At 40.8% G+C, this 21,779-nt stretch overlaps 1 protein-coding gene across 9 annotated transcripts; it reads right to left on the reverse strand.

Moving 5' to 3' along the window:
• Positions 1-3,114: 3,114 nt before the first annotated feature.
• On the reverse strand, positions 3,115-21,773 carry USP44 (ubiquitin specific peptidase 44). Of its 9 annotated transcripts, XM_069000395.1 has the most exons (7): positions 21,459-21,514; positions 14,710-16,223; positions 6,486-6,684; positions 5,904-6,012; positions 4,912-5,117; positions 4,279-4,504; positions 3,115-3,904 (listed from the first exon to the last, which is right to left on the reverse strand). In XM_069000395.1, exons 2-6 carry the CDS (start codon positions 16,135-16,137, stop codon positions 4,305-4,307), a joined length of 2,142 nt encoding a protein of 713 aa, XP_068856496.1. In that variant the 5' UTR covers positions 16,138-16,223; positions 21,459-21,514; the 3' UTR covers positions 3,115-3,904; positions 4,279-4,304. The 9 variants fall into 9 exon arrangements, with proteins under 9 accessions (XP_068856496.1, XP_068856503.1, XP_068856497.1 ...); XM_069000402.1 differs by lacking the exon at positions 21,459-21,514 and adding an exon at positions 21,711-21,773 and having other exon boundaries at positions 3,115-4,504; XM_069000396.1 differs by having other exon boundaries at positions 3,115-4,504; positions 5,904-5,982.
• Positions 21,774-21,779: the final 6 nt, after the last annotated feature.

Here is a 21,779-nt window from a genome sequence, read left to right on the forward strand (position 1 = left end):
AGATTATTAGGTACCAGAGTTCAGAAGCTACTTGGCAGGGTTTTTCTTTCACACAGACCTTGTGAGACACATCATTAGAGCGCGTACAGCTTGATGTTGAGTGACGTGTCCTTTTGATGAAGGTATGGACTAAGATTTTCCTAATTTTAGACTCAACTAACATGCTTCTCCTCTTAGATGTGGCTAAGACGGGGCTGGCGGGTGCAACAAACATGGCCAGCCAAGAAGTACAAGTTTTGCATGGAGGGATGGGTTTGGTCATCTATGTTTCTGAAAGCTGCTGTAGCTTGGGTACTTTCTGGAAAATAAAAACTTAAAATACAGGGGCTTTTCACCTAAAAACCAGATTCTGCTGCTTTTACTGAAGAGGCAGTAGTGTTCAGAGTCACAGGTTTCCTTTTTAAACTCTTTTCTGCTTTTGCATTGATGGTAGATTGTCTTGGAGTTTATAGCACTTCACATTTTGGCTAAGACTTGCCACCGTACAAGAGAGACCAGGGTTTTCCTTTTTAGTGGCAGATTTCATTAAAAAATGGAAATAAACTTGGTACTAAGTAGTGTTTCTAAGGACTATCCCCATGAATGTACTCTCCTACTCCAGACTCTAGCTTGTGAAATAACAAACCAGTTCTAGCACTAGCTTTGTGGAATCCAGCTGCTGTGTAGCCACCTGGCTTGCAAGGGAGATGGTATTTTAAGGGTGAGTGTAACCATAACATTTCAGAGAGGAGGCTGAAATATGGCATGTGGGGAGGCAAGTGAAGTTCCTGTTCTAGCAAGAAAACAACTGCTGTGTTTTTCGATGTGATTGCATCGTTCACTTCAGTGTATCAAAATACTACTTGTATTTCAGACCAGTACAAAACCATAGTAGGATGGTATGGAATCTTAATGATAGCATGTGTAAACATAACTGGAATTGGTTAATTTGCTTTTTACAGCTGGTGTTTGTAGAGATGGAGGAATTTTACCAAATCCTACCTTCTTCAAAAAAAAAAAAAAAAAAAAGAAGAGAGTAAGTCTTTTCACTGCTATTAATTTTCCAGGATTATGCACTGTTCGTACTCGGCCTTCTGTGGAACATCAGTCAACTGTCCAGAATGGGAGGTGGGCAGTATATTTTCCCCAGTCATTGACAGAATAATGCTTTTGCCAAACACTTTCACAAAGGTGTGTTTAGAGATAAAGACCATGTAACTTGAGAAAAGCATGGCATGCTTTGAAGCAGGTTATCATTCTTTAAGACATATACATAGTAATTTTTTTTTACCAGGATTCAAGAGACTTTTCTGTTTTTATAGGTTTGAACATTTCAGTATTTTTAAAGTAAAAGAAAAAACAAACAGCTCTGCTGTGACTCTTTTATCGTCTTTGATTTGTGTTTTTGCCATGACAGGTGCTCAACTCTTTTAATTCAAAGTCATACTCATTTTAGCTTTGCTTTGCATTTCTACTGCTACTTACACCTCCCTTCTTTAGGAAGGGGTTTAGGAAAAAACCCAAAAGCTGTGTAGGCTAGTCAGCAGTTCAGATGAACAGTAAATTTTTTGCCTAGCTGTTTTTGAAGTGTCTGTGTCCCCAGTTTTTGAAACTACAATTTTTTTTTCTTTCAGCAAGGCTAAATCTCTGAATCTCTTAAATGGCAGAGGGCTCTACGGAAGCCTTTATTACTACTAGAGAAAAGTGAAGGCATGGGGTCTCAGGATGCATAAATCAATTACCATCTGGGACTGGAAACAGTTACGATTTTTCAGTTTAAGGTGATGCTAATTTAGCCTGTATGCTGCATCCCTGTGATCTCTAAGCAAGTTTGCAGATGACACAAAGCAGGAGGAGTGGCTGGTAGGCCAGCTGGGGGCACTGCCACACAAGGGGAGCAGGACAGGCCCAGGAAATGAGACAAGAGGAACCTCATGCAGCTCTGCAAAGGGAATCACCACTCCTGCTCCTGGGCAGGAATCACCCCAGGCACCAGTACAGGCTGGGTGGGAAGCAGCTGCCCGGAGAAGGACCTGAGGGACAAGCTGTCCATGAGCCAGTAATGTGCCCTTATGGCAAAGGAGGCCAACAGCCTTATGCCTTAATCTGGTTAAAGGGTGCAGAGCTACTACATGAACTAGTTAAGTATTAAGAACTGAAGCAGAAGCTGTGGAGAAGAGCACCTGAATTAGCTCATCTGCGTGGTGGACTGCACTAATCATCTCTACCCTCCCCCCTCCCTCGATTAGGAGGACTAGAACTCTCTCTTTGTCCTTCCCTTCTCTTGTTCTACCCAAGAGCAGCAATGGGAAGAAAACTGGATTTGCTTTTGCTGAGATAACAATGTCTTTCAGAGAAAGTCTTGAGACTCAGCAATCTTTGCTGCAATGCAGGGGAATAGCTGTAAGTACAGCCTAGGCAACCTTCTAGTAAACATGGCCGGGTAAGATTCCTTCTAAGGGACTTGAGTATGTGCTTAATAGCAGTGATTGAGACTAATGAACTCTTACACCCAAGTTGTTCTCTACACATCCAAAGACAGACCCTTCGTTAATGCTTGAGTCTCTGAAGACCCCTATGGATCTCCTAAGAGATGTGCTTGGAAGAAAAAAAAATAGTATCGGAAGCCTGAAAGGCAAATTTTCTGAGCTATCTGTAAGCAGAAAAAAGGGTTTAAATTACATTCATTTCCTCACCAGCAAGAACAGCAGAGGAAAGTATTTGAAAGACTCAATAGCCATAACAAGTACATTTGTCAGATCACTCACTTGAGCACGTGGCTTTTGGCAAAAAAAAAAAAACCAAACAAACCCACAAACACAAAAAAACCAAGCAACCAAAAAAAAATCCCCAAACCAACACCTGAACTGTTTTGCATACTTAATTAGGATGAGCACAAGACCAAGAAGTTTGAGATCTGAGGCTGCTATGTGCTTGCTATATGCAAGCTATGTGCTATATGCTATATGGCATCTTTCAGAAACAGAAATGATAACAAAAGTCACTTATAAAACCAGCTGTTAAATCACTGACAGATGGCCAAAGCAGCTGTATAGTTAATGTTAGAAAAAATCTAAAAATTATTTTTAAAAATGTAATGATAATGTAGGAATTAATTCCAGTCCACACATACTCTTCTGTCCACATCAAGGCATTTTATTGAGGTAAAACTTTGCAGAAGATGAGGTAACAATTTGCATAGGACTTACGCAAAATAACTTCACAATTAAAATTTAATTGGCATTAACTACTGTATGTGGAGGATTGATGATTCCAGCTTGTTAAATTCTCCTCACTGCACAGTTCTGTTAATGCTAGTGGTAGGACCATGGAGTACAAGGTACAGCAGTTGCGGGTGATGAAACCAGACTGAGAATGCTTTGATGCAAACATTGCAGCTGCTTTTCATCAGCTGTTTGTTAACGGATGACTGAGACAGACAATGCTTGCCACAGCTTAAAGTAAGCTGGTCCAATTCAAGAGAAGGGATGCTAATGTTCTTGTAGCAATGATAGTGGGAGGAGTGAGTGTGGTTTTGTTGTTGGGGTGTTACTGAGTTTTTGCTTGTTTAAGAAAGCTTTTAAATTTTTGGAATAAAAAAGCCCCTGGTTGTTAAATTACTTTGAATTTGGCACTTGAGTTTTAAGTTGTCAGGTTTGTTAAGGCTAAAACATGCAAGTCTTGGTAAAGATACATTCTTGTGTTATTAAACACTCCCCTTACCATACTTACATGAAAATAACTTCATGCTCTATTTCCTCAAGTCCAGATTTTAAGAAATTCTATCCATGTATCTTTAGTATAGCCATTCAAGCTTGCAAAATAATTTCACAGAAAGTTGCCTTGGAAAAATTCATTTTCTATCTGACATGTTTTAACATTCCTTGCTGGTGAATGTCAATATTCTAAGACCTAGTAGCAATTCCTGCAAGACAGTAAGAATCACGGTATCATTAGAACTATACTATAAAATGTACACAAGCATATACAGAAAATTAACCAGAAAAATATCAGTTGCCCTTTGAAGTAAGTTTTCTAGACCGATTCAAAAATATTATCAAAATACAAAACCAGCTTAAAAAAATAGCCTGAGGTAAAAGTTAAATGCACATAGCAATCTCTTCCTTAAAAAAATAGCTGTATTGAAATTCTAGGTACTTAGTTACTTACTGTCAATAAAAACTCTTACTAACCATTGTAAAGAGTACTTCAACTAATACAAAACTATATAAACATTGAAAAAGTACAATACTGTACTTCCTTTTAAAAATACATAGTTATGACAATTTAAATCTTTACCATACACACAGTTAACTGGCTTTGGATTAGCTGCTACTGTTGTCCATGGAACAGCCAGCTAATTCTGTATGCTGCTGACTTTCAGCTGTGCTGGGACAGGGGACTCTACCATGTCCATTTGCCTGAGTAAGTCGTTGGCTGTAAAACAAAATGTAGGCTTGAGCCTTGCATACTTCTTCCATAGTGCACATGTTGAGTTTCGAATCATTGCAGTGTACCCAAAATCCTACAAAAGGGAAATATACCAGAAAAGAAAGTCATCAGGACACTGATTTTAAGTAACTGCATCATATTTAATAATTAATTAGTGTTTGGTCCCATTTAATGAGTTGTGTACAAATAGTAAACTGTTCCAGTTGGGCTGGTTTATTTGCTTCAATGTTTTAAAAGCCCAGCTTAGCTTCCTCAGATTTACAAGAGAGTTTATAGCTTGAACACATTTAACAAGGCAATACAAAAACTGAGCTATTGGTCTACAACTGAACTATTGGTCTACTATTGGCCTTCTCATTCCAGGCAGTTCAGCTACAAGTGATTCCCTTTTGCTTTTGAGAAAAGACAGTCATTGTATGAGTTTAGAATTACAACGCCCCCCCTTTCTCCCTCACTGCTCATTTCCCAGCAGGTTCCTACCTCCTTCGGAATTGTAGCAGTAGGCAGTGTAGTGCCCTGAGCCAAATCCTTTCCCATGATGCATTACCACAGCAGATAGGTCGTAGATGAAGCAGTCAGGAAGGAGAGACTTGAGGGATTCCCTGCAGCAATAAGGCTCCATGTTTAGCATTTGATCAAAACTAACATGTACACCAATCTTCTCACGGTGATTACGTCCTGACCACCTGGAAAGGTAAATCAAATGAAAACTTAAGGTTTTTTTTAAAGAAAGAGCACAGCATTCTGAATTATGTTTTAACACAACATAATATTTTCACTATTATCCTGTGCACAAAATAAATGCTAGGCATTTTTTTCTAGGCTTCCTCTTTCACTTCTTTGTTTCAAGGCCTTTTAAATGTGTCTATGGTACCTACTGTTTTCATCTTCTGAAACATCCATCTTAGGATCTCTGCAATGGTGAGTGGGAAGTATTTCCCACCTATTTGGTACCTCTTTGGTATTTCTCATTTATTCTATCTCATTTTCAGTTTCCTTTGTACAAGGGACAGACAGTACTGATAGGCGGGCTAAGAGTTCACAGAGATGCCATGTCCATTTCTGAGGCTAAATGCATTTATGTATTTGGAAGGTTATCTGAGACTTCCACCAAATACAGTCCAGGTTTGTGTATTAGTGATTATGAGCATCCTACTCTACCTCAAGATATCCCAAGATTAATTTTTATCAATAAAGTTCAGAGCAAGGTTAGTAAGTTTTGACCGAAAACAAGAATGAAGTAATTTTGGTACTAAAGTATCAAGTATCTGAAATCCAAAAAGTTAATTCCCTACTTACAACATATCTTACTGATGTTTCAATTGAACAAGAAAAATAAGTTTCCAGTAACTATTTCTCACCACACCAGTAAAGGGAAATGAAACTGATGCTGAAAAACATTGATCCTAAGCAGTGGTAGAGCAAGACTGAATCTGTCTGATTGCAACACTTTTTTTTGTGGTACTACTTACCTAAACCGTTTAAGGTGTAATCTGAGAACCTGAGGTAGTCGACACACCATAAGCTGCTTCTGAGCTTCTGTGAGTATAACTGGTTTAGAAGAAAACTTCCTTCGTTTTGCTGAGGTCAAACACACAGTTACACAATACAAATCTTGGTAACAGCCTTGTATTTCAGTCTAAGATTTATCCACAGAATTTGTGTGGACCTAAATATCTATGGTATGTGCCTCCTTAAAAAGGATACACTCTGAGAGCCATTTTGCAAGGATTATTCTATGATGCAAGTAAAAAATACTTGTGGTCACTTACGTTAGTCACCTTAATTTAAAAAGGTGATGGCTTCTTCAGCTGGGAGTATTAGAAACCCCATTAGTGTGTCATGAGGCTGTATCTAAAAGAAGCACCACACTTCAAAACATCTTTTGAACAATTTAATCTTCTAGGGGGCAAGTAACAGCCGTCAAGTGACCACACCAGGACATAACAAGAAGGTCTTTGTTTGCAACACACTTTTAAGACTTCTATTCTTGTACTGTCAGTTTATATTTTACACAGAGAACGTATGCATGAGTACATACTGCCTTTACTCACTGTTGCACTGATCACACGCATATATCTTTCCTTCCAAAGCTTCAGTTTCTGTAAACTTGGCCAGCATTTCTGTCAGCAGACATGGATACTGAGACGACATCTCCTTGCCATTGCAGTGATACCTCTCGGGAAACTCCAGGGACAGGTCCCAGAAAGGTTCTATGGTATTTGATTTATTGTCACAGGTAAGACATGTAACCTGTAAAAAAGATATTTAACCGGCTTCTTACACTCAAAAATTTACTTTGCTAAAAGTGTACCATAACATAGCTCTACAAAAAGATTCTTTTTCCTCGAGATAACCAAGGGTAACCAAAGACAAGACAAAGTCATTTAACAACAGAAATGATACACCTAATTTCTTTTCTCTGAAGCAGCATGTCCAAAACTGTTATCACAAACAAGTAAGTGCTCTTATGTTTTACTGAGAAACAAAAACAGTGTCAAAATGTTCTGTCTGGGACTGTCCAAAAGAAAGCAGCTGGTGAAGTCTCAGGAGTCTTTTCTCCAAAAGGAAAATTTGCATGAGAAATTATAATATAGGGTAATTTAAAAATAAATACAAATAAATCAAAAACACATACACACAAAAAAGAAAAACGAAAATTAAAAAAAAAAAAGGAACAGCTGGGGATTTTAAAGTCATATCCTTCTTACTTTGTAAGTCTTCCAGGGAAGCCTGGATTAGGAAGCACACTTCTTCAAAGAAAAATTAACAGGTAAAAATAATTTATTTCTTCTTTCAGTAAGTGGATCCATCGTCACACTAGGGAAAGGACAAGCAGTAAGACAACATAAATAAAATGTAAAGAAGTGAAGTGAGTCAACCTGGAAAATGCAGATACTACAGCAGAGGACAATTAATTTATTATAACATTCAATACTTAGGAAAATAAGTTAAAAGCAGTAGCTCTTCTAAGCTGGAAAGACAACACATTAGGTGTTGCATGCTTCCTATTTAGGAAAACAGCACAAGCTGTTTGGAACAACTAACACAAAGACACAGCAATAAAGGAATGAAAATTCATGTGACATCCAAAGATTGTTATTTCCTTTATGCTGCTGCTGTTCTACATAAATTCAGTGTAGTTCCCTTCAATTTGGTTAGTAAGCCTACACAAGTGTGAAAATACACTCAGTTTTGTCCAGAAGCTCCTTTGTTTTCCTCTGAGGGTTTGCTGTTAGGTCATTATTCAGCCTGATTTGGTATTTCATGATCATTTATATAAGGACCAATCCATCACCTCATGGTATCTTCCTCCTAGGTGTTCTTGTAAGTGCACTCATTAGCTGCAACAACTTGTACTCGACCTCTGCATCAGCCACCTAGGGCAGATGTGGATTTGTGTCCCAGCACAAACTTTTAGCAGTGCAGTTAGAAAGCTGTTAACTGCTTTAAGTTCTAAGATGAAAATGCCACTGCCTCGTTCTTAGAAAACAAAACTTCAAACTTACATGGCAGAGAAGAGGAGATTCTTCTGTTTTAATTTACCCTGTCAGGAGTGTCTTTTGTAAGTGCTAACATCTGGCAATGTTTCTAAGCCACAAATTATTAGTAATTCAGAGCAGAAATCTAGACATGGAAGACAAAAAGGTATGTTTGGCCACAGTTCAACCACACTCTAGCTTAAACCCAGAATGACTAATGAATTTCTGCTGTACAAACGGGTAGTTTTGTTGGGCCAAAAGTTTATTTAATTGATGAGTTACTTAAGAATTTGTTGCACAGGAATGCACACTTAAGATTAAGGAGCTCAGAATGAAGAACACACATGACCTCAACACAGATAATTTTAACATGTTCTGAAGTTTTAGTGTATTATATTAATAATCTAGGTTAAGATCTTCTTTTCCAACTAGCTAATAACTACTATCCCAGAGAAAAAGAAACTAATAGACCCAGCTTCCAATTTTTGTCAGTCAAAAAACTGAAGAAGATAAGCAGATGCAAAAATCTGCTTCGCATCTCATCATGCAACTGGGAGTAAAGCCGATTTGTGGGGACAAAACCCTGTACTGATATACAGCTGCACTTATTTTCTCAAATCCAAGCCAGTCCTCACTGCAGCAGAGTTAAACTCTGGGATTTATGTAGTTGCCCACAGCCCAGTAACCCGATACACCCGGGCAAGTGTGGCCAACCCCATCAGCCCCTGTGCGCTCACTGCTCCTGGACACGGAGGGAAAGGACAGCCAAGCACGGCTGCAACAAGGGTAGAAGTGCTTTTCTCAGCCAGGCCTGCGCTTACCAACTGAATTACCCAAAAAGCAGGAGGATTCCTAGCCTTCTGTGCAGTCCATCTGCACTGCCCTGTCCATTGCCACTGGCTTCACAACATTGCCATCACTCTTCCTCCTGTCCTAAATGGGACTCCTTTATCTCACACTCCATTATCATTCACACAGCACAACGCAGATTTTCTTTTTTCTTGAGAGGGACAGAAATTGTACAAACTGTTCAAAGTTGGTTGAATGAGATGAGATTTTATAAAACACAAAACAAAAAGAACCCCAAACGTGAACTCAAAGGGCAAAAACTTTATGCACTTGTCCAGTGTAACTTTGTATAGTATAAGTATGCACCACAGTAACAGGGAATTGAGTCTACTCTAGCAATCTGGTTAGTGATGTCTATCTTTATGACTAAACTTCACAAACTCAGGGTTTGATTCCACCTCCCCATTATAATTCAGAATTGCTACTATAGGAAACTTTAGTGCTGTCATTTATGACAAAGCAAATGAGAAGTTTACATTAGAGCAAAGTAAATTACAGATTTTAGCTAGTCTGAACTCTCTACCTTATGTTCTGCCCTGATCACCCTCTCATGCCTTGAAACACGGGTACTAAATACAATTGTTTGGTTAAAGCTTAGTATTCAATCATGGGCCAAAGGCCAGACTGAAAAGAGCTGGATCAAATTGCTTGATTCAAGCTAAGCACGGAGACTACTCAGACAAGCATCATTGTGGCCACAATAACTTGATGGACAGCCACTGCCCTGGATGGCATTCAGTGTAAATGCAGCCAAAGAAAATAGTTAACATATTGCTGCAGAAAAAGCCAACTTCATCATCAACTGTTTTGCCTATGTTCCCTGCACTTGCATGGAAGAAAGAAAACTCTTAACCACCTCTGCCCCCAACGTTTTCTTTGTTGGTCTTAAGAAGAGTAAAGCAGCCAGTCCCATTTTTGTGCTTTCACTAGATGAGACATATATATAATGACTAGTAACTCAATTTTGGCACAGGAAAGTAACTGAATTTGAAGGGGTTCTCTGGAACCCTAAGCAGAATTCATATGACAATCAGCATAAAAAAAACCCAACTGAACTTGCAGTGATAAGCATACAGCATCATCAAAATGATCTTTATCTATTTAGCAGAATAACATAAAGCATAACCATAGCTAACTGTGGTCTGTGATTCAATGGCCTCTTATAGATTAATTTGTTACTTTCACCTATTTGGAAAACAACTTGACAATCATTTTGTGGTTCAGGCTAAACATAAAAGCACAAAGACTAACACCAAAATATAGAAATCGGTATACATGATATCAACTGGTTTAAGTGCAAATCCTCACATTACCTACCTGAAGTTTTCATCTTTTTAACAGTCTATTCAATGGCAGACTTAATACCCAGGACTACATGGATCACCCTCAGCATTCTCGCCCAAAGTCTAACCCACAGAATACTACCCAAAACTGAAGGCTTTCAAACAACTCAAAAATTGCACACTTCCCCTTTTCTCAGACAATCTGTCCTGAAATACACTTCAAGAATAGTTTAAGAATAGTTTACATACTACACTGGTTAGAACCTACTTCACTCTGGGATTTGGCATAGTCATTTCTCTGACCAGTGCATGCTGTTATTCTGCCATGCTGAGCAGGAGCAGGGCAGATGCTCAGATTCCACCTTCAAAATGATCAGGAAGTAATCAAACTGCTTAGGATGTTTTAAGCATGCCTAGAGTATTAAAAGCTAGTTCTTACTAGGTACTGCTGTAAAAAAATATTGGAGCCAATTTTTCTGAACTCTGAGAAGCTTGCAGATGACACAAAGCAGGAGGAGTGGCTGGTAGGCCGGCTGGGGGCACTGCCACCCAGGGGGAGTGGGACAGGGCCGGGAAATGGGACAACAGGAACCTCATGAAGCTCTACAAAAGGAAACATCACTCTGCTCCTGGGCAGGAATCACCCAGGCACCAGTACAGGCTGGGTGGGAAGAGAATGACGGGGGGACAAGCTGGCCATGAGCCAGTAACATGCCCTTATGGCAAAAAAGGCCAAGAGCCTCTGCAGCTGGAGTTGGCAGAACATCACCAGCAGGTCCAGGCAGGTGATCCCTCCCCTCTCCTCAGCCCCCACACAGCTGAAGTGCTGGGCCCAGTGCTCAGAAAAAAGGGAGACGTGGATATGCTGGCCTGAGTCCACCAAAGGGCCAGGAACATGATGAAAGGCCTTGGACATACCTGACCTATGAGGAAAGGCTGAGAGAGCTGGGACTGTGCAGCCTGGAGAAGGGAGCTCAAGATGGATTTCACCCTTGTACAAGAATTTCTGCTCGCATGATTTCTGCGTGCATGTGGCACACAATAACATCTGCTATTTCAATTTCTGGATTTTTAGAAATACACCTGTCCCCTTCCTTGCTTAATATAGACAGAGATTGAAATAAACATACTTTAAAAACTGGTATGTACTGTGCTATTTAGTTGGTACCATTTAAAAAAACACAAGCCAAAAAACTCTTGAGAGAGACAACAGCTAACATACTTGAGCTCTTGAAGTGTACTTTAAAGATCTGGGAGCCAGTGTCGGTCAGTTTACCGCTGCCACATGAGTTCATAGCACAGTAGTTTCTCCTTTCCCATTGAAGAACTGAGGACAGGAGAGAGTAAGGACCTCCCACAAGAGTACAAGCACTGAGGGATTGAGAACAACTAGTATTTTAATAGACATATTGGCATCTGCTCAGAGTCCCAATGGGTTTGAGCGCTATGAGCCACTCTCTCCAGACAATGGCTGCAGGACGACTAGCATCTGAGAAGACAACAGAGGGGAAGGGTTTTGCAACTATAATGCAGATCTTTACTTCTCTTAGATGTACCAGGTATTGAAGTTTCACAGTCAGTACTGCAAAGTAAAAAGCTGAAATCCTAAAAGAGGTATTAGAATAAACATAAAATAAAAACCAGAGGCCATTTGCTCATGCTGTTTATGGAGTTACCCACTACCTGGTCTAGTACTCCATAAAATAGTAAAATATTTCAAGCAGTAGATGAAGAAAACTTACTTTAAATTAGCTGAGAACATAGCAAAACAAAAACAACTACCTCATACATAACGTGCAATTGTTTTGATATCACCCAAAACTTTTTCTAGTTATAAAAAACTAGCCTGCATAAGATTCTCAAACACTCAATTCTCTGCTTTCTTTATTTTATATCCTAAATTCAGTTAGTGCTGAAGCAGGCAGCACTTCAATAGCAACAGACTGATGGCAAACTCAGGATTATTACTTCCCTTCAAGTTAAATTAGAACTAGAAGGGGGAAAATGTTTAGCTGCACATGTGAAAGTAATGTGATACCTAAGTAAACACACAGCTTATCAGAACTGTAAGGGATCCTCTGCATACTTTATCAAGAGTAGTTCATAGTACTCCTGAAGTTTGAAGGTCAGGAAGACTGACTTCATGGCACGTGAGTATCTCACAGAATCACGTAACTTGAATTTATATTTTGTATACAAAAGGCCAGTAAACATAGCAACATTTTAGGGGTTCTAAAATGGAAGGCAACTGCACACAGAAACACACTTCTCAATTCTCCTTCTTCAATGAAGTAGGATGTAAAAGTGCAGCTGGGAACGGCTCCAACTATCTTCTAGAGAGAAATTGTAATACTGTCACAGTACTACATATTACTTTATTTTTATTACTATATTTATCACAGTATTACTTTATCTTATAGGTAGATAAAGTTAAGCCTAGAAGGACTAAACATACACTCCTTGCTTTTAAGAGCCAACACTGTCAAAGATGTGATGACACAGCAAGAAGTTTGGGGTTTTTTTCCGCCCTGAATGGGTGTTCTCTTGCTTTTTTTGTTAATTTCATTAAAGCAGTTCTGACAAATGCCTAGTGAAATCATGACGCAGGAATCTTACTGAGGAAAGGAAAATAATTGCCTAACAGAGTTTTTAAAGCTCATGTTTCCATATGCAAACACCGGGGACTAAATCATTAAGATGACCTGAATATATTTTACAAGGAAGAAATGTAAATCTTCAGGGCTTACTTTTTCCTTATTTATTATGTTCAAAACCACAAGTGAAGACTAAACTAAAACAAAGGAGTGGCAGAAGACAAAGGGAACACTGGGAGTGTAAAGTGTTGGACAGTCTATGGAAACTGCCTAATGAGCCGGGGAGAAATTACTACAGATAACAGCCTCAATACTCTTTTACTTGTTCCTCTCACTTCAGGCATTCTTGAGATCATCAAGGCTGTATTTTGCACATAGACATTGAGAAGCTGCAGTTAGAGCTGTGTAGCCACAGAAGTCACAGGATACCTCAAAACTGTTTAATTCCCTTTCCGTTTTACTCAATAGTGTGGAAGTGAGGGGTGTTTGTTTTGTCTTGTATTGCTTTGGGGTTTGTTTGTTTAGTTTACTCAATAGTGAATTCTCACTACTCCCCTCCTGGTCTCAGGAAGGTGGGAGGGTTTCTAGTCACAAACCTCTTCACGGAAAGCTAAAAATATGTGAAAGAAGTAGTTATTACTGAAATGATGCTGTATCTTTAGAGCCTTGAAAATCCTTACCAAAGCAATGAATCCTGTAAGGAGGTTTGGAACGCAAGCAAATCTTGTCAGTATTCCTAAAAAATTACCTTATTTGCTAACAAAATTGTTATTTTGGAGAGGAATGGGATTTTCAAACAAAAAAGCTCTTTAATGACATAAAATACTAAACACTTCCAGTTGTGCAACACTGATACACAATATGTACTACCCAAAGAAAGGAAGCATGCCAACAGAAGTGCTTGTACACTGGGCCAGATGGAAGGTAGCTGGTGATCCGGTTTTATTGATAGATCTAACAGTTTCCAGTAGTTTCACAAAACCTAGGATGACTGAAGGCAGACATATGCTGCAAATAACCCTGTGACCTTACTATGAAGTTTACAGGTATTGTAGCAGTAAACAATCCTTAGTCAAAAACCACTTGGATTTCTAGCTTTACATATTAAAACATTAAACCATCAATCAGTCAGAACAGACATTTTTGTGTTAAATCTTTTCTTTACACACAGTATTCATCAAATGCTTCTGCACTCCCTCAGTAACATATTCATGTATACTACAGATCCATTCCAGGAACCAGGAATTTCCCAACTTCTGTTCCTCCTGCAATGTGGTTAGTTTTTAGATTAATTCAACAGAAACAAGCATTTGTTTGTTCAGTCACTACTCAGACATTTGTACACACACACTGTTGGGATATGCATAACAGTAAGTGAACACACCGAAATACTTAATGGGGAGCTGAGAAGTAGAAAATAAAAAAAAGAGAGTAGTCATGCAGAAAGAAGGAAAACCACCATTGCCTCCCCTCACAAATTTGGTTCCTGTGTTGACAGAGCCTTCTGTATCTTTGTGTTGTAACAGAAAAGAAGTATTAGTATTTCTGTACATAGCATCATGACATGCAATTACTCACTGGTAATCAATCTCAAATTCAAGCTATTTAGTGAAATAATATCCTGTTTGACATCCATTACCTAATCAGTTTCCACTTACACGAGATTAACACATTCCTTAACACCTCTTGTCTAGTATCACTATAGTGATAAGACACATACTTAAAATTGTAAATTCTTTATTCCTCCAAATGAGTTGGTGCTTAACAGCAAACACAAATATTTCTCAGTAGGTGGAAAGGTGCATTTTAAAATGACAAATTTAAGACTTTTATGATTACCAGGTGTATTGGGTTTGCACGGCCTGTTTTTTCATAGCGGTGGGGGCTACAGGGTGGCTTCTATTGAAAATGTGCAATATTTCTTCTGAAACTGTGTAATATATCCTCACCATCCCCCCTCAATAGTTATAAATGTACAAACCTTTGAAGTATGTCCATCCCTGACTGACTAGTGTAAATCCAGAACTACAAATCATTAAACACCTTTTAAAAAGTAATCATAAAACATACCTGACTTAATAGCTGTCCATGAAAAATGTTGTTAACCACATTCAAAACCTGCTTTATAAGTTTTCTCTGAGAAGCAGGGATGAGAGCTGGGTATCTGGTCCCTGTAGTCTCCAGTTCCTGCTGTACTTTATCCAAAAGTTCACAGAGAAATTCCTGAGCATCTTGTTGGGCATACCCTCTGAAGGCTGGAATTAGTCTCCACACAGAATGAAGCATGGCAAAAGGAGACACCAGTGCCCATTTGCCAGACCACATAACCTGGAATAGAGTATGCAACTCATGACAGAGAGAAATATGCTTTGAACTGGGCTCCCTGGGCTGAATGAGTTCCATACTTTTTGATGCTCCTCCACTTAATCCAGAGGATAAACTAGGCCTCCTCACAGCATAAGATCCCTTTACTTTCTCTTGGGTCTCATTCACGTGTAATGTTGAGGCAGCTATTGACAGGTGTTTGGACGAAGATCTTGTTTTACCATTGGTTGCTGTTGCCAGCAGTTCCTGAGTTTGGTTGAGATCAAGCTTTAAAAAGCATTCTCGAAAAATAAGTAAGTGACTTAATACCTGCAGGACAGAATTCATATAGCATGTGTTTCCCAGGTTTCTCAGTCCTGTTACTCCAGGAGTCACTGTGGGCCTTCGTTTAATTGGAGAGTCACTTATTTTTCTCAATCTCAGTTCATCTGAGGTATATGTTTCTTTCAACTCTGCCACAGATTCCATGTTCTGTGGTGTTTTCTGAGGGCAAAGTTCTGTTTTTAAGGACATTCTAATCTGATTTTGTAAACGACTGCTCTTTCTTGGAGGCATCTTTTCCATCTCTGCTTTCAACTCACGTTTTCGTTCTTGTCTTCTCTTCCTGGCTTTGTCCTTTTTCAGCTCTGCTTCTTCTTGATGTCTTTCTTCTTCCAAAATCCTTTTTCCAGTAGGTGTCAACTCAAGCCACGATCTGAATACTTTGCCAAGGACTGCACGCCGTCGGTGCCAGAGAGCTGTGAACATTCGATCTTCATTCCGAAGCATGGCTTGGGCACCACCATGTGAAAGGTAGGAATCATCACTTGTACCCATAGAACGCAAAGTCCTCCCACTTCGAGTAGTGCACTCATAGTTCTGACTCTTGATTGCACTTAATGTACTCCGCAAGAGTTTTAGATCACCGGTTGCGTTATCATTGAGAACGTAATCGTCGCAGAGATAACAGAAAACATACAGCTCATTTACTTCCAATGCCACTGGGTGGCTGCTCTCCTGAAAGTGCTTTAGTGCATGTTCCTCGATGTATCTTCCACATGCCACATGCGAGCAGCTGAGGCACGCCCACACAGATTCTGTAGTATTGCAGTCCATGCAATGCCATTTCTGAGGATTGAGAATGGAGTGATCTTGGGCCAGTCGCAGACGTCCTACGTGCTTACACTTATCCATTATCCAGTTAGAACTGAAATTGCAGAGATATGCTGGCAAAACACATCATCCAAACTATTTTCTGTCCATGATATTTCAATCTGCAACTAAAGAAAAGAAAGTTATAGTTCATAAATACCCAACTGTATCTCTTTTACAGGAGTCAGTGTACCAAATTCATGTTGAGGTTAAGATCACAATCATCATCCAACTGAGTCCCACCAAACACATGAAAGCAATCAGTCATGTGGAGCCACACTCACACACTCAACACCTTCAACAGCAGTACAACATTCACACTAAATTGCCTTCATACCACTGTTTATATTCCCAGCGCTTTGTGGCTCAGGACTGAAGCATACTAAACGCTACACTTTAGACCCAGTTTGTTCTTTTTTATTAAGCGGCACTGATTTTGTTAAAAGATACTGTTACAGAGTTCAGACACAGACACAACTTCAAGTGAGAAAGGTTGCTCAGAGCAGCTGAGGAAGCCTCCAAGCCTAGAAGTGTTCAGGGCCAGGTGGGATTGGTCTTTAAGCAACTCAGTCTAATTGGAGGTGTCCCTGTGCACAGCAGGGGATTGGGGGACAGGATCCTTATGGTCCCTTCCAACTCAAACTATTCTGTGAGGCCAAAATTCTCCTATTAATTCTATCCCTAAGCATACAGGTGCAGAAGTGCAAAGTTCACTTAAATTTATTATGTTTACACAGTGCCAACAGTTCAGACAAACGAGGCTTTATACAACTCAAGCCCTTAATTAACCCATACCTTTAATTAACTCAGTGCCCCTCTGTGCCCAGTCAACCTCATTATACTATTTCTACAATAATGTATCTTAAATATCTACATTTTAACACATCATCCTAACACCTCTGAAAGAGTAACTTGGCAAAGCAGAACTTGATTTCTAGAGACAGAAACACCAGGAGGTGTCTACATCAGTTACCACAAACTTTATTAAAACTTTCTAATCCAGGTCTTCAGAAGATCATTTAAAAATCTGGCTGGCACTGGCTCATATCCTTTATTAAGTTTGTATGGTTGCATTTATTTATTCAAAGCTGCTGTTTTTGCTTCCTCCTATAAGGTGCATTTACCCAGAGAGTGTCTGATTTGCAAAAAATTAAAGAGACAGTGTTTTTCTCTTTCTTGTTTTAACCATTTTCTTTCACTATCTCGTTTAGCTATAACATCTAGAGAAAAATGATAATGGTGCTATGATGCATCAGGAAGTGATTACATTTGATCTGGGGCATTTGTGCCTACCACATCACTGATCAGAAGGGCCAAAGAGCACACAGCACCAGTACCATTATGCGCAGTGCTTGCCAGATTAAACAATTAATTCACCTGAGGAGTTCAAGGCTTTGTCAAATATTCAGCCTATGCCAAGTGAGATGAGTTTGCCATTACAAATGCATGCTCTGGACCTGGCCTAGGCTGTCCAATAGCAAGGTCCTGGACTCTACGCTTTACAGGTAAATAGACCATACTACAAAAGTACTGAGTGCTTTACACAACTCTGGACAGAGCCCAGAAAACTATATTCCAGCTATTAGCCTTAAATATGCTAATATTTATCAATTTCTACAGTCCTGAAACACACACGAATATGTTACTCAATATAGAGCAGAGGTTTAGTGTAAGCTAAGCTTTAGATAGAGGGAATCCTAACGTACAATGACATGACACTGCTAAGGAAGGGAAACAGGTTGGTTCTAGCCAGCTAGAAGAGAAACTCTAATCTTCATCTGGTACTTTGATAAAAGTTGTCCTTAAAAGATTCAACAAAAAATGGCTTTGTTTGGTTAACTGGCCCATGGCTAGTGCCTTTTAAAATGTTACAATACAGATATCAACATAAGAGCTGTATTAAGTCTCTAAGCACATAATCCGCATCCAGCATTGCATGTGTTGTATAGAATTTATTCTGTAATGAAGAAAAGCTTGAACCAGTTGTAGAGAAACTAAAGAAGTGTACACAGTTTTACATGCCCATATTAATCTCTCATTCATTCTGGCTAAGAGTTGTCTCCAGTCCATACCCACTGCACTGAAGAATTTCAGGCAGCATGACCTCTGGGGAGCCATTCAGCAACTCCCAGATCAAGTACCAGCCACAGTGTATTAGGGGAGGTTGAGATCCCTTGTGTGCTGTGGTCACAAAAGTAATGGCTTGCTTAACTTCTTCATCTTGCTTGCACTCATAATGCTCATTCCTTCTAAAAGGCAATCCATCTGTAGGCTGCCAATTAGATTCTTTTACAAATTGTTGTGCAGAGTAAGTTTGCTTTTTATATTGTCTTCATAAATAAGACCATCAGCATTATCTCGTGTCTTCTAGTCTGATAACCTCTTTTCCCCAACAAAGTGGAACTTTTATAACACTGATAAAATTCAGGATAGTAGTATGTATGTAAAGTGTGCTGCAATAATTCAATATGGTATTTTAAGAGAATTTTAAGTGTCAAGACTGATCTTTGTGGTTTTGGGCTAACATAAATAGATTCTACTGCATAGCATATTAGTAACGGTCCTTTCCAGCAGACCAGAAAAGAACACTAAACCCTGCCTTCCCACAGGGCTGTCACACACAGCAATGCTGTCAGTCAGAGGAATCCGACAGGTCAACTCTGTCTGGATTTGTTAAAGTCACCATGTAAAACCTGTGGCTTATTTTTCCTTCCTTTTAATATTATATGGTCAGATTATTTTTTTCGCACTTTTAAAAACATTCTCAAGACTAAAACTGCTTACATGCCTCAGTGTGAGCAGATACTGGACTGAGAACAAAAGTAATCCACTGATCTCAGGACGACCACTGTGTAAATCAGGACTGCACATTCAAGCTCTTCATGCAAAAGCAGCACAATTCTACGAAAGCACAAGATCAGCACCTTGAAGGGAAAAGCCTAAAGCCCCAGCTCCCCCACCAGCAACCAAGCCAGCATGACATTTTCCCACCTACGTCGATGTGTGCAGAAAAGAGACAGGGTGGAAGGGGGAGGGGGAGGAAACATCTTAGCACGGGAGAAAGAAGTCTTTCTTTGACAAAAAACGTGAAGAAATCAAAATGCAGTTTGGTCAAAAAGACAGAAATATCTGAAAAGACTGCAAAAAAGCTTAAGAGTACAAAACTGAAACCTAGAAAACTTCAGATGAATGTCAAGCAGCACACTGACATCATGAATGTAAGTACTGAGACTGCATCAACTCACATTTAAAAACTGTACCTTAGAACCAAAACTTGGCAAAAAATCTCAGGGTGAAAACAAGAGTGAAGTGACAGATAATGGTGGAAGAAACAGGAAAAATACTGCATACTCATTCCCACACTTACTAGAACACTGCAGCTAGAATAAAATAGTACAAGCTAATGCTCCAATGTTAGAATTCCCTAAAGGAAGTTATTCAGCACTAGTTTCTGCATTCTTCTCTCCTGAGGTTCAGTTCTGTGCACACACACAAAGAAACTTTGAATTAGTTGACCAGCACTTCAGAGATCAAGCCCCCCTGCCCCCCCCCCCCGTGTTCTTACCACAGACCTGAGCTGAAGTACTAAGCAAAATAACAACTACTAGCATATAGAATAGTACTGTTGAAAGCATTAAGTTGTCTGGAAACAGACAGATACACAGAAATTTTGCACCAAAGTTTCACAAGCTAAAAACAAAGATATATAGAAAAGGATTTTTTTGTTGTACTAGATCTCAGCCTTACTGACATGCTCATTCCTTTTGTTCCACTCAAGAATGGCTGGCAAAATGTACATTTTTGGGTAATTCATGAGCTGAAAAAGTAGTTGATGCCAAAATCAACTTAGAAGTCACTAAAATTGATTATTTTCTTCCATTTCTGTTCCATGCAAACAAGAATTCAAGATTTCAAGGATTTAAGGTTCATTTTCACAGCTGATTAATTGATAAAATGTAACTATAAATATAAACAAAAGGATGTATTTTTCCCTTAGTCACTACCTGTGTAATTAATTGCCTGGCACATAAATGAGAAGTCTCAAGCATTAGACTAGAAATGCAGTACATAGTTTTACAATTAGATATACACGGGTGTATGCTCTTGTGCCCCATTTATATTCTGGCTTTTAAATCAGATGACCGTTTACCAACTGATTTTCATCAGGTTCAGAGTACCTGTTGAATATCTGAAAACACAGGAATTATGGGTACTTAAACAACTCAAAGTTTTAGATAACAAGTACACTAACTAGAAGGCAGTACTACAAAGTACTGCTTTAATGCTTTTTCAAACGAGTTTTCTTTAACAAAACAACTCAGCGAAACACTGATGTGCGTAACTTCCAGCTGCAGTACAGTCCTGCAGGAGTAACAGTTCAGACTTGAAATCAAAGCAGCACTTCAAAAAGAAATTTTGTGAATTATTTCCGATTTCTAACAGAAGAGCCTTTAACAAGAAATCCCCCAGTCTCCTTCCCTTGGAGCCGTGCGGATCGCCATTTAACTTTTTTTCTCTATTTTTTTTTTTTTACCAGCTAAAGAATGTATATCCAGTGTGCTGCCTAGAAGTGGTCGTTTACCCCAGGACACCACAGACAGCGGTACAGCTTTACATTCGATGTCTACTACTGCAAAGAACCGCGCGTTTCCTGCAGTGGAGACTTCACGATAAACAAACAATACAGACCGAAGCACTTTCACATAAGCACGGAAAACACAGCATTTCTTACTGGTCTGAAGTTACACTTGACAGTTCTCTCCGTTTAGAAAAACGAGCACCTCTGACTACCCTGACAGCTCCTGTTCTGACAGCCCCTGCAAGTAGACACCCGGCTACGCTGGCCCGGGGCTCGGTGCCGTGCTGCCTTTCCCGCAGAAGGTCCGGCGCTTCCCGGCGCACCGCGACATGGCGCGACTTCGCCTCTGGCCACCACAGCCAGGAGCCGAGAGCGGCGGGCCCTGCTCACCGCCACCCTCCACTCCTCCCCAAGCGCTCCCTCACCTCGACGTCCTCCCGGCCCCTCAGGGACGTGGAAGGGAGCGGGCCCCACGCAGGGGTTGCCCGCCACACACCGAGCGCGGGAGGAAGGCGGCAGAACCCCTGCCGGTCCCAGGGTCTCGCTCCCCCGAACCCATGCCTTGCCCAGCTCGCCCCTGCGACAACGAGCGCCTCCTCCTCAGGTGCCCCTCCGCAGGCACCGCGCCGCCCCTACCGTCCTTCCCCGGGGAAAAGGCGCCGCTGTCTCCCGCCCCGCGCTCCCCTCCGCAGGGCACCTGCTCCCCGCAGGCCGGCCCCGGGCGGGCTGGCAGCGCCGCCGCGCCACTGCCGCTCCCGCCCCCGCCCGCCGGTCCCGCACGCACCCTTCACCCGCCGCCATCTTGGGCGCCCCGAGCCGCCGCCGCCTCGGAGCGGCCCCTCCACGACGTCAGTGCCGCGCGGGGCCGCCCCCACCCGCCCCACACCCCCGCCCGGGCGGGGAGGGCAGCGGGCAGCGGGCGGCGGGGAGGGCCGCGGGGAAACGCGCGGCGGGGGAGCGCCGCGAACATCCCCGCACTCGCCCACCACCCGCACCCCCGCGGCCGCTCCGGGCCCTGCCGCCGCCCCGCGCCCACCTGCCCATCGCCATGTGCCGGCGGCGGCTCTGTCACCAGATTTGTAGTGGCAACCGAAGTCCTTCCCAC

The sequence above is a fragment of the Aphelocoma coerulescens genome, chromosome 1A (genome assembly GCF_041296385.1).
Source record: "Aphelocoma coerulescens isolate FSJ_1873_10779 chromosome 1A, UR_Acoe_1.0, whole genome shotgun sequence".
NCBI classification, from domain to species: domain Eukaryota; kingdom Metazoa; phylum Chordata; class Aves; order Passeriformes; family Corvidae; genus Aphelocoma; species Aphelocoma coerulescens.

What these genes read in the sequence shown, in the direction of transcription:
- USP44 (XM_069000402.1), bottom strand. Translation starts at nt 16,137, where the DNA reads ATGGATAAGTGTAAGCACGTAGGACGTCTGCGACTGGCCCAAGATCAC. An exon ending in TTACACCTTAAACGGTTTAG is followed by an intron (nt 5,118 to 5,903) that starts GTAAGTAGTACC and finishes TTACCTTTCCAG; the next exon opens with GTGGTCAGGACGTAATCACC. An exon ending in CTGCTACAATTCCGAAGGAG is followed by an intron (nt 4,505 to 4,911) that starts GTAGGAACCTGC and finishes TCCCTTTTGTAG; the next exon opens with GATTTTGGGTACACTGCAAT.